The 13,220-nt window shown below is 42.9% G+C and overlaps 1 protein-coding gene and 1 pseudogene across 3 annotated transcripts in view; both read left to right on the top strand.

Annotated features, from left to right (window-relative positions):
* drosha (drosha ribonuclease III) overlaps positions 1–13,220 on the top strand; it is a 143,895-nt gene that overhangs the window by 7,615 nt on the left and 123,060 nt on the right. For all 3 annotated transcript variants that reach the window (XM_055658349.1, XM_055658341.1, XM_055658358.1), the window contains 4 exons: positions 1,666–1,909; positions 3,421–3,562; positions 7,059–7,222; positions 11,790–11,870. In XM_055658349.1, the coding sequence (XP_055514324.1) occupies positions 1,666–1,909; positions 3,421–3,562; positions 7,059–7,222; positions 11,790–11,870 (631 nt within the window). The remainder of the gene's footprint in view (positions 1–1,665; positions 1,910–3,420; positions 3,563–7,058; positions 7,223–11,789; positions 11,871–13,220) is intronic.
* LOC129693489 (U2 spliceosomal RNA) lies at positions 2,731–2,904 on the top strand (annotated as a pseudogene).

Raw genomic sequence — 13,220 nt, 5'->3', positions numbered from 1 at the left:
TTTACAATTATACCAAGCCAATTAACCTACATACCTGTTCGTCTTTGGAGTGTGGGAGGAAACCGGAGATCCCGGAGAAAACCCATGCAGGTCACGGGGAGAACGTACAAACTCCATACAGACAAGCAACTGTTGTCTGGATCAAACCCTGGTCTCTGGTGCTGTAAGGCAGCGACTTTACCGCTGCACCACCGTTGTTCTGTATCCGGGACCACAACAGAACAACGGTGCTGTAAGGCAGCGACTTTACCGCTGCACCACCGTTGTTCTGTTGTGGTCCCGGATACAGTCTTTTGAGCCGAGTCCCCAGCATATATTTTATAGTGGGGTGTAGGTGCAGTCAGCTGCTGCACTTGCAGGGAGGTGTTGACAGCACAGGAGACCCTGCCCTGGAGCTCACTCTCTGCTACGAATGTGTGTGATGTTACAACTGTGTGTGCCATTGATATTTACACATAGTAACTCTTAGAACCCATTTTAAAACTATGAAAAACACATATTTCCATATTGATGTCCAGACAAAAGACACTGACGTTGGCTCATAAATTCAACTTGCTTTACTCCTGTCAACTTCTCTCCCCATACACTTGAAACTCATTACCATGGTCGGCTGTGAAGGCCGAGTCAATGGATATGTTTAAGGTGGTGATTAACAGATTCTTGGTTAGTGAGGGAATCGGGTTACTGGGAGAAGGCAGGAAATGGGTTGAGAGGGAAAGATGATGATTGCCACGATCAGCTATAATTGGCCTCGGTGAAGTCAATCGACAATAGGAGCAGGAGTAGGCCATTCAGCCCTTTGAGCCAGCACCGCCATTCAATGTGTTCACGGCTGATCATCCCCAATCAGTACCCCGTTCCTGCCTTCTCACCATATCCCCTGACTCTGCTATCTTTAAGAGCCCTATCTAGCTCTAGCTCTCTTTTGAAAGCATCCAGAGAACCCGAGGCAGAGAATTCCACAGACTCACTACTCTCTGTGAGAAAAAGTGTTTCCTCGTCTCCGTTCTAAATGGCTTACTCCTTATTTTTAAACTGTGCCCCCTGGTTCTGGACTCCCCAAATATCGGGAACTTGTTTCCTGCCTCTAGCGTGTCCAAACCCATAACAATCTTATATGTTTCAATAAGATCCCCTCTCATCCATCTAGTCCCTGCAGCGGCGGTGCAGCCTTGCGGCTATGGGGCCTCAGCGGCGATGAAGCGGTGGCGGTCATTTCTCGGCGATGGAGCCTCGGCAGCGGCAGTGAAGCCTCGGCGAGGGTAGTGCCTCACGGCGATGGTAGTGCCTCACGGCGATGGTAGTGCCTCACGGGGATGGTAGTGCCTCACGGCGAGGGTAGTGCCCCACGGCGAAGGGGCCTTGGCGGCGGGTGAAGCCTTGCGGGATGTCCCGTGGTCGGCGGTTGATAAGAGTGTGGGGGAACTGCCGTTTGGTTGGGGGTGGGAGAGCAAGGACCCTGCGTGGGGAATCACCATGGGGGGGGGGTGACAATAAAGTATACCATTCCATTTAATGGAGGGGTAGGCTCGGTGGACCGATGGCCTAATTCTACCCCTAGAACTTATGAACATATGAATGTGAAATGCTGTGTTAGTGCCTACTTTAACCCAGCACAGATTTTATGATAATGTCATAATTAAAATTCTTGGCCTTTTGTTGAAGCCACTCAAGTAGCCGAGAAAAGAAACGGCCTCACTGGGAGGGTGAGAGAGACAGAAGATCTGGGCACAGTTCCAGTAAGGAGAAATCCCTTCCAGCCAGCCGCAGCAAAGAGGCAGAAGAGATCACGTCTGTTGAAAAAATGGATGAAGAGCGAGAGGAGGAAGACACACTAAATACAAAGACAGCCTGGATACGATGCACCCACTCTGAAAACTATTACTCCAGTGATCCCATGGATCAGGTGGTAAGGCGAGCTTGATGTATTGTATAAGATCCCAAAGTGTTTGGAAACACATGCCCTGATGTTCAAGGGGTCAATAGTTCGCTGTACAATCTCCTCTCACCCTTTTCCTTATTGTATCACTGTGACCATCTATTCCTTCCTCAAAATTCTGCTCTACTCTCTTACAAATGCATGCATTCTAATTCCTCAGCCACTCCTTGTGATGATCGGTTCTGCCGATGGTGGCTACCCTTTGGGTAAATTAGTTTCTCCTTAATTAACAGTTGATTTATTAATGATTATGTTACATTTATGATCTCCAGTTTTGCAGCACCCCCCCCTACCACCATGTAAAACATTTAATCTCGATTATTTTGTCAAATACTTAAAATTTAGGTGTCGGCCTTCTCTTTTATAGAGAAGACCAGTTTGTCCAATTTCTATTAATGTAATTTATCAGTTATTTGGGGGAATACAGCGTGGAAATAGGCTCTTCGGCCCACTGAGTCTGCGCCAACCAGCGATTCCTGTGCACTAACACTATCCTACACACTAGAGACAATTTACAATTTTTATCAAAGGCAATTAACCTACAAATCTGTTTGTCTTTGGAGTGTGGGAGGCTCCCGGGGAAAACCCACAAGTTCACGGAGAGAACGTACAAACTCCGTACAGACAGCACCCGTAGTCAGGATTGAACGCGGGTCTCTGGCGCCATAACGCAGCAACTCTACCACTGTGCCGCCCGGTTTCTGGTATCAACTTTGCACATTTAAAAAAATCTTCTCTGATGCCTCTCTATTTTTATTATACAGATACCTGGGTAATTTACAATGGTTTGAGTGTCTTCCAATGAATGATTGGCTAAGATCATGTGTAGTATCTGTTCTTATCAGTTTAATATCTGATATATCCCTTATTTGGGGATCATATATTAAGTTGATTTTAGGAACTGGGAGATGGAATAGGGGCTTGCTATTTTCTGGTAGAGTTGCTGCCTCACTGCCAGAGACCTAGGTTCGATCCTGACCTCGGGTGCTGTGTGCACGGAGTTTGCACATTCTCCCTGGACTGCATGGGTCTCCTCCCGGTTTCCTCCCATATTCTAATGAAATACGTGTTAATTGGCCTCTGTAAATTACATGCCAGGGCTAATTTCTCTTGCATGCCAGGGCAAATTTCCTCCCGCTCTCCCCGATCCTCCAACAACCCACCTTCTGTGATGTTATTTACAATAGCTGATTAACCTACCAGCCAACATGGGGAAACTGGAGTACATGGGTGATGGGAGGGGGGGGGGGGGGAACCCATGTGGTCAAGGGAAGATTGTGCCAACTCTGTCCTGCCCCACAGGTTGGGGTTGAACCTAGGCCACTGGAGCTGATAAATGTTCTCCTCATTAATGAAATGATGCATTTTTCAACCACTCAGAATACAGAAGGCTTATTTTTTTTTGCATGCAGAAAAATTATTCACATTTAAGGGCTCTACATTAAAGGAAACATTTACAGAAATGCTTTTAATGTTTTCAGGGAGATTCCACTGTAGTTGGCACAAGTAAACTACGAAATCTTTATAAAAAGTTTGAGGAGGAACTTGGACAGAGACAAGAAAAGGCCAAAGCTGCTAGACCAGCCTGGGAACCCCCAAAGTCTAAACTTGATGAAGAACCAGGTGAGTGAATTTGGTTATCGCTAAAAACATGTCAGCCAGTTCTCAAAGTGCATAATTTGGATGAATGAATGCATACTTTATACTATATTGTCACATGCAGCAAGTCACAGGAAATTCTTTGTTTGCATTCCCAAGGTATGCAATAGTCGCCACATAAAGGGCGCTTACAGATTTTCAGTTTAGTTTATTGTCATGTGTACCGAGGTACAGTGAAAAGCTTTTGTTGCGTGCTGTCCAGTCAGCAGAAAGACAATACATGGTTAAATGGAATCATTCTGGAGATGAAAGGATTATGAGAAGATTGGATTGGGTGGTTTTTAAGGCAAAGCAGGCAAAAGAAGATTTGATAGTTACCATGAAAAATCAGTTTTGAATATAAGGTAGATCACTTATAAGGTAATTACCTACATTTTAGTTTTAGGCAATGAGCGCAGGGATCTGAAGTGATGCAAGGAAAAATTGTAAAATTGTAAACACCAAATCCTAAACGGGCGCATCGAGAGCCTTGAAGAAAATTGAAGGTGACAGACAAAAAAATGCAGAGTTACAGAGGCTATTAGGATGGAGTCCACCTGGAATATTTTACAAAAGTACTAATGATGAATAGCTGGCTTCTTTTAAGATTATGTTTTATGTGTTCTCGATGAATCAATGGGTTTATCTGGTAGATCAATGAACTAGACATCCAGGACAAATGCCTATTTTTAACGGAAAATACTGTGGACGCTGGAAATCTAAACTAAAACTTGTAATTCAGCGATTCTTACTTAGTGAATTTTTTGGTTTCACCATGTAGAAGTTACAGCAGTGTTTATACATAGCCCCCTCATTTCAGGGCACCATAATGTTTTGGACACATGGCTTCACAGGTGTTTGCAATTACTAAGGTGTGTTTAATGGACTCCTTAATGCAGGTATAAGAGAGCTCTCAGCACCTAGTATTTCATCCAGTCTTTCCATCATCTTTGGAAACTTTTATTGCTGTTTATCAAAGCGAGGACCAAAGTTGTGCCAAAGAAGCCATTATGGGACTGAGAAACAAGAATAAAACTGTAAGAGACATCAGCCAAACCTTAGGCTTACCAAAATCAACTGTTTGGAACATCATTAAGAAGAAAGAGAGCACTGGTGAGCTTACTAATCACAAAGGGACTGGCAGGCCAAGGAAGATCTCCACAGCTGAAGTCAGAAGAATTCAGAAAAAAAAACAAATCCCTGTCCGACAGATCAGAAACGCTCTTCAGGAGTCAGGCGTGGATTTCTCAATGACCACTGTCTGCAGAAGACTTCATGAACAGGACAAATAGGATGGCCGGGTTACAGTTTGCCAAGAAGTACTTAAAAGAGCAACCACAGTTCTGGAAAAAGGTCTTGTGCACAGATGAGAAGAAGATTAATTTATATCCGAGTGATGTCAAGAGCAAAGTATGGAGGAGAGAAGGAACTGACCAAGATCCAAAGCATACCACCTCATCTGTGAAACACGGTGGTGGGAGTGTTATGGCCTGGGCATGTATGGCTTCTGAAGTTACTGGCTCACTTATCTTCATTAATGATACGTGCTGATGGTCGTAGCATAATGACTTCTGAAATGTATAGACACATCCTATCTGCTCAAGTTCAAACAAATGCCTCAAAACTCATTGGACAGTGGTTCATTTTACAGCAAGACAATGATCCCAAACATACTGATAAAGCAACAAAGGAGTTTTTCAAAGCTAAAAAATGGTCAATTCTTGAGTGGCCAAGTCAGTCACCCGATCTGAACCCAATTGAGCATGCCCTTTATATGCTGAAGAGAAAACTGAAGGGGACTAGCCACCAAAACAAGCATAAGCTAAAGACGGTTGCAATATAGGCCTGGCAGAACATCACCAGAGAAGACACCCAACAACTGGTGATGTCCATGAATCGCAGACTTAAAGCAGTCATTGCATGCAAAGGATATGCAAAAAGTACTAAACATTACTATTTTCATTTACATGACATTGCTGTGTCCCAAACATTGTGGTTTTCTGAAATGGGGGGACTATCAATGAACAATGCTGTAATTTCTACATGGTGAAACCAAAATGTATAAAAATAGCCTTTATTAAAATCTGACAATGTGCACTTTAACCACACATTGTTTTTTAATTACAAATCTCAAATTGTGGAGTAGAGGCAAATAAATAAATCTTTGGTCTTTGGCCAAACATTATGGAGGGCATTGTATGCTGAATCAATATTTAATGAAGCTTTTCTAGCACTGCTATTTCTTACTAATCATCATGGACTAGTACGTACTAATCATGATTAGTACAGGTGTCAGGGGTTATGGGGAGAAGGTGGCAGAATGGGTTGAGTGGGAAAGATAGATCAGCCATGATTGAACGGCGGAGTAGATTTTATGGGTGGAATGACTTAATTTTGCTCCTAGAATGTATGAATTTATGAACGTATGGACTTCAACATTCTGATTTCGAAGGCAAAACAAAACGTTGGTGGAGAATTATAGGTGATTTACAACAAGGTAGCTTGAGGCCAGAGATGTGTATATGGAGGAGGTCATGGAAGTGGGGAGTAGAGCACTTACTGTGGTGATTGCCCATTTCCAAGGAGCATGTTGATGATCTTTCGACGTCTGACCAGCCGTTATGCTAATGGAATAAGATTAAAAGCACAGTTACAGTTTTATTTTTGTCCTACCAGGACAAAGTAACACTTTAAAAAAAAAAAAAAAAAATTCTTATCCAGAAACGAAATCAGATGCATTTTACTGCACATTGCAACAGGACACACACATTAACAGGTTCAAAAGTTTGTGGACATTTGATGTAAATGATGTGACCACTGGTAATTGAATAACTCCGGATGAGATAAGTGAACAACACATGAGAGGGTGGCAAATTGAGGTCGATGGTTCCCAATCCTCAACAGAGCTGAGGGTTCTCCACACTGTATCTTTGTGTTTTTGTCTGGTGAAAGGTAATAACTGCAGGTGCTGGGAATACCTCTATCTCGCTTTAATATTCTCAATTTTGTATTGTTACAATAATGTTACCTTTGTCCTTGGTTTAAAGAGGACATGATCTGTCCATCGATTACATCTGTCAGATTGCAGACAGCACAAAGTAAGACCAGTGTACTGCGCGTGGGAGCCTCCTGTGCACAAATTGCCACGCTACAACAGTGACTGGACTTTCAGGGACTGTCATTGCCTATAAAGTGAAGATAGAAACAAAATGATGGAGTTAGTGGGACAGGCAGCATCTCTGGAGAGATGGAATGGGTGACGTTTTTGGTCGAGACCCTTCTACAGACTGCCTGTCCCGCTGAGTTACTCCAGCATTTTGTGTCTATGTTCGGTTTGGTGAAATCCTGCATGAAAGTTGCCAAGGACATATGCCTTTTTCTTTTCTACGTTTCTGAGACTATATGAAACATTTTGTATTTTTCTATCACTCTGGTGTCCCATCGATAAATCCACCATTGAAATGTGATATATGTTGTTCAGACGATAGCTCCAGTGACTCTGGCTGTGATTCGGATGCTGACAGCAGTGGGAGCAGCTCGTGCAGCTCAGATTCGGAGATTATTGACGTCATTGAAGAAATCAAACGTCGAAAGGCACATCCTGATCGCCTGCATGAGGAGCTGTGGTACAATGATCCAGGCCAGGTTTGTCATAGAAACAGAAACATAGATCCAATATGATCATGACTGATCATCCAAAATCGGTAACCCGTTCCTGCTCTCTCCCCATATCTCTTGATTCCGTTAGCCCTAAGAACTATATATAACTTTCTCTTGAAAACATCCAGTGAATTGGCCTCCACTGCCTTCTGTGGCAGGGAATTTTGGGTGAAAAAGATTTTCCTCATCTCAGTCCTAATGGCCTACCTCTTATTCTTAAACTGTGACCCTTGATTCTGGACTCTCCCAACATGGGGGACATTTTTCCAGCATCTAACCTGTCCAATCCCTTAAGAATGTTATATCTCTATACTTATAAAACTCTGATCTTGGATGTGTATTTCTAAAGTCGAAAGAAAAGTCCATCCGAAATGTCACCAATCTATGTCATAGAAACATAGAAAACATAGGTGCAGGAGGAGGCCATTCGGCCCCTCGAGCCAGCACCGCCATTCATTGAGATCATGGCTGATCGTCCACTTCAATAACCCGTGCCTGCCTTCTCCTCATATCCCTTGATCCACTAGCCCCTAGAGCTCTATCTAACTCTCTCTTAAATCCATCCAGTTACTTGGCCTCCACTGCCCTCTGTGGCAGGGAATTCCATAAAGTCACAACTCTCTGGGTGAAAAAATGTTTTCTCACCTCACTTAAATGATCTCCCCTTTATTCTAAGACTGTGGCCCCTGGTTCTGGACTCGCCCAACATTGGGAACAAACTAGACCTGCATCTGGCTTGTTCAGTCCTTTTATAATTTTATATGTTTCTATAAGATCCCCCTCATCCTTCTAAACTCCAGTGAATACAAGCCTAGTCTTTTCAATCTTTCCTCATATGACAGTCCTGCCATCCCAGGGATCAATCTCGCGAACCTACGCTGCACTGCTTCAATCACAAGGATGTTCTTCCTCAAATGAGGAGACCGAAACTGTACACAATACTCCAGATGCGGATTCACCAGAGCCCTATACAACTGCAGAAGAATCTCTTTACTCCTATACTGAAATCCTCTTGTTATGAAGGCCAACATTAGCTTTCTTCACTGCCTGCTGTACCTGTAAGCCAACTTTATGTGACCGGTGTACAAGGACGCCCAGGTCTCGCTGCACCTCCCCCTCTTGGATATCATCCGGGAATAGTCTTAGCACAATATTCTAAGGCAAGGGTAGCCAACCAGGGGTAAATTTACCCCCAGGGGGTACATTTTGCCGACCCAGGGGGTGAATTTTGTTGATTCTGGATTTGTACATATTTTTTTCTCATTGACTGTGTTTGGTTCTGGTATACTGGTATCTGTTCATCATTAGTTGTTCATAAATAAGTGAAATAACATTGTTATGTGCTAATAAAGTTGCTGGGGTAAATGGGACAAAAAAGGTTGGGAATCCCTGCTCTAAGGACTCAGCCAGGATAATTAGATATACAGTGCCCTTTATTGTTTGGGACAAAGGCTCATCATTTCTTTATTTGCCTCTGTACCCAACAATTTGAGATTTGTAATAGAAAAAATCACGTAGTTAAAGTGCACATCGTCAGATTTTAATGAAGGCCATTTTTATACATTTTGGTTTTACCATGTAGAAATTACAGCAGTATTAATACATAGTTTCAGAATGTCATGTAAATGAAAGTAGTCATGTTTAGTATTTTGTTGCATATCCTTTGCATTCAATGACTGCTTGAAGTCTGCGATTCATGGACATCACCAGTTGTTGGGTGTCTGCTCTGGTGATGCTCTGCTAGGCCTGTATTGCAGCCATCTTTAGCTGATGCTTGCTTTGGGGACTAGTCCCCTTCAGTTTTCTCTTCAGCATATAAAGGGCATGCCCAATTAGGCTCAGATCAGGTGACTGACTTGGTCACTCAAGAATTGACCATTCGTTAGCTTTAAAAAAACTCCTTTGTTGTTTTAACAATATGTTTGGGGTCATTGTCTTGCTGTAGAATGAATTGCCGGCCAATGAGATGAGGCATTTGTTTGAACTTGAACAGATAAGAGTAGACACTTCAGAATTAATTATGCTACTACCAACAGCAGTTGTATCATCAATTAAGATAAGTGAGCCAGCAGCCATACATGCCCAGGCCATAACACCCCCACCACCGTGTTTCACAGAATAGGTAGTATGCTTTGGATCTTGGGCAGTTCCTGCCAGTCCCTTTGCGATTAGTAAGCTCACTAGTACTCTTTTTTTTAATGATGTTACAAATAGTTGATTTTGGTAAGCCTAAAGTTTGGCTGATGCCTCTAACAGTTTTATTCTTGTTTCTCAGTCTCATAATGGCTTCTTTGACTTTCATTGGCACAACTTTGGTCCAGCAATAAAAGTTTCCAAAGGTGATGGAAAGTGGAGGAAAGATTAGGTGCTGAGAGCTCTCTTATACCTGCATTATGAAGGCAATTAAACACACCTGAGCAATTACAAACACCTGTGAGGCCACGTTTCCCAAACATTAATGGGGGGGGGGGGGGGGGGGGGTGGGGTGGGGGGGGGGGACTATGTACAAACACTGCTGGAATCTCTACATGGTCAAACCAAAAGGTATAACAATGGCCTTTAATAAAATCTGACAATGTGCACTTTAACCACATGTGATGTTTTCTATTACAAATCTCAAATTATGGAGTACAGAGGCAAATTATTAAATGATGGGTCTTTGTCCCAACCATTATGGAGGACACAGTATGCATGTTGCTGAATCTGAAGGCAAGAAGGGTTATGGCAGAGTGATCAAACTATGGGGTTAGTAGTCCAGGAATGTGGGATATAGTCCGAGTTCAAATTAAACCACAGCAACTGGGGACATTAAGTTCAGTAGATTAAATCTGGAATAAAATCCAAGTGGCAGTAATAGTGACCTTGAACATGCGTGTGCCGTCAGGACATGACTGAGTCACAGAGTATATAACCATATAACCATATAACAATTACAGCACAGAAACAGGCCATCTCGACCCTTCTAGTCCGTGCCGAACACATAATCTCCCCTAGTCCCATATACCTGCGCTCAGACCATAACCCTCCATTCCCTTCCCATCCATATAACTATCCAATTTATTTTTAAATGATAAAAACGAACCTGCCTCCACCACCTTCACTGGAAGCTCATTCCACACAGCTACCACTCTCTGAGTAAAGAAGTTCCCCCTCATGTTACCCCTAAACTTCAGTCCCTTAATTCTCATGTCATGTCCCCTTGTTTGAATCTTCCCTACTCTCAGTGGGAAAAGCTTTTCCACGTCAACTCTGTCTATCCCTCTCATCATTTTAAAAACCTCTATCAAGTCCCCCCTTAACCTTCTGCGCTCCAAAGAATAAAGCCCTAACTTGTTCAACCTTTCTCTGTAACTTAGTTGCTGAACCCCAGGCAACATTCTAGTAATACAACACAGAAACAGATTATTTGGCCCAACCATCCATGCCAACCAAGATGCCTATCCATGTACCTGTCCAAGTGTCTTTAGATTTTTAGTATAGTACCTGCCTCAACTACCTCTGGCAGCTCGATCCATGTACACATCACCCTGTAAGAACAGTTTGTTCTGCAGTCTCTCGGTTTTATTCGTACCATTTGAGGTGGAACCCTCTTGTCCTTGTGAGAATTACTTCACATTCATTTAAACTTTGAGAACTAGCCTCAGTCTCTGCTTATACTGAAAATCATTTTGTTTTTGTGGGAGTGTCTTCACCAGTCAGGTTTACTTAATTGACGAGACATTTAAGTCATTCCGCAGCTCTGTAGGACTTTGGTTAGGCCACACGCGTGTGCATTTACAGTCATAGATTCATATAGTGTGGAAACAGGCCCTTCTTACCAATTTGCCACACCGACCAATAAGTCCCACCTACATTAGTCCCACTTGCCTGTATTTGGCCCATATCCCTCTAAACCTGTCTGATCCATGTGCCTGTCTAAATGCTCTTAAGCGTTCCGATAGTCCCTGCCTCAACTACCTCGAGCAGCTCGTTTCATGCACCCAGCAACTTTGCATGAAAAAGTTACCCTTCAGATTCCTTTAAAATCTTTAAACCTTCACCTTAAACCTCTGCCCTCTGGTTCTCAATTCCAAATCTGTTTTAAAGTTTATAAAATTATGAAGGGCATTGGTAGGTTTGATAGTTATAATCTATTTCCAAAGATGGAAGAGTTTAAAACTGGAGGACATGGGCTTATGGTGAGATGGGAAATAACTAATGGGCAGGTTTTCCTACATAGAGGCTGGTTGGTATACGGAACGAGCTCCCAGAGGATGTGTGTACAGTTACTGTATTTGAAAAAGCATTTAAGCAGTGTCATGGATAGGAAAGGAATAGAGAGATAAGGGCCAAATGACATTGGTGTAGATAAGCATCTTGGTTGGCGTGCATGATTCAGTCCAGGGCTTGTTTCCGTGCTGTACGACTATGACTGCAATGGTTTAAGGAGGATAAATGAGGTGGTTATTGCATGTCTTGTATGCGATATCCATATCTCAGAAATTAAACAAAAAAAATTCCAGGCACTATTGGTGAGGATATTCCACAGAATTGCTGTCTTTTTGTCTCACAGATGAACGATGGCCCACTGTGTAAGTGCAGTGCCAAGGCTAAGCGAACTGGGATCAGACACAGCATTTACCCTGGTGAAGAGGTAAGACCGATTTGCTAAGATGTTTGAGCCTTGTGTAATTTAGTCATGTTGTACATTAATTTGGTGCTTTGATCCAAATCTGGAAAGTTTGCAGACAATTGTCACTGAAGACGTGCTTATGGTGTGCAGTTGTTTAACGACCATATTGGACTGGAATGTCAGCTGAGATTTTGCAGCAACTTCCTCTTGAATAGGACTTGACGTCCCAACTTTTTGACTCAAAAGGCAAAGGATATTGCCAGCAAGAGAGAGAGAGAGAGAGAGTTAATACCTGAAGCCAGAGAATTTGAGATGTTTCCTACTTTTATACTTCATTACAGTAGGGAAGGTGGCCATCTGACCTATCAAGACAATGCTGGGTCACAGAACATTGTTACCAGTTCCATTCTTCCGCTTGTTTTCTGCAATCTTTTCTTTCTCACATGCCCTGATTCTCCAAACACCAGCCACACTAGGGAAACCTGGAGTAGATAATTAACTAAGCAGTGCATCCTTGAATCCCGATCCTCCTCTTGTTATGTAAACCCGGACAGTTCACAAGTCGGAACTGCGCGCTGTGAACCGAGTTCCCTCATCACAAAAGATGGCTGAAGAGATGGGTTGTCTGGCTGGTGAAGCATTGTAAATCTAGTTTTGTCACTTTTTAAAAATTGAAGCCGATATTAACAAATTTTGTATAAGCCTATAGCATTGGCTATTGCATGTTAGCCAAATAGAATGCTTAGTAATTATAACCCCGCCTAATTGTAACAGTCATAGTATAAGATCCTGCCCACTGCTTGCCAGTCTGAGTAGCAGTGTGAACGTGTGATGACCTGCTGTGTAGTTGATGACCTGAACAATAAAGATGTTTGTGTTCCAACCCGTGTGAGTTTGAGCTATTTACATGCTGTCAGATCGGGTCTGCCCCGCAACCGTTTATCGCGATTTATTTTGTTTACCAGTTTTTGTTTTCGTGTTTTTTTGTGATTTGGGAACATGGCCAGCTCTTATCGAAAGTCTCGCCCGCTTGTGTTTGATGCTGATATCGCTGAGCGATGGAGAATGTTTGAGAAAGATTACTCTAATTATATCCGCATCGTTCACCGCACCGATCCCGACAATTTGAAGGCTTCGCTACTGATGAATTTAGCGGGTCCGGAGGTCATGATCCGCCCTGACTTGTTTGAATTTGCACCTGGCCAACTGGATGCGAATGGACAGGTATTGGTGCCAGCAGAATCTATAGATAACTCGATGGTGTTGCTGAGAAAGTTCAGAGAACTGTGTGACCTACCGTCTAATAGAATCCTTGCGAGTACAAGATTTTTTTCCCCGAGTGCAACTGCCTGATGAACCTGTGGAACGATT

This window comes from Leucoraja erinacea, chromosome 2, assembly GCF_028641065.1.
Source record: "Leucoraja erinacea ecotype New England chromosome 2, Leri_hhj_1, whole genome shotgun sequence".
In the NCBI taxonomy this organism is placed as follows: Eukaryota; Metazoa; Chordata; class Chondrichthyes; order Rajiformes; family Rajidae; genus Leucoraja; species Leucoraja erinaceus.
This window is presented reverse-complemented; position numbering and strand designations above follow the sequence as displayed.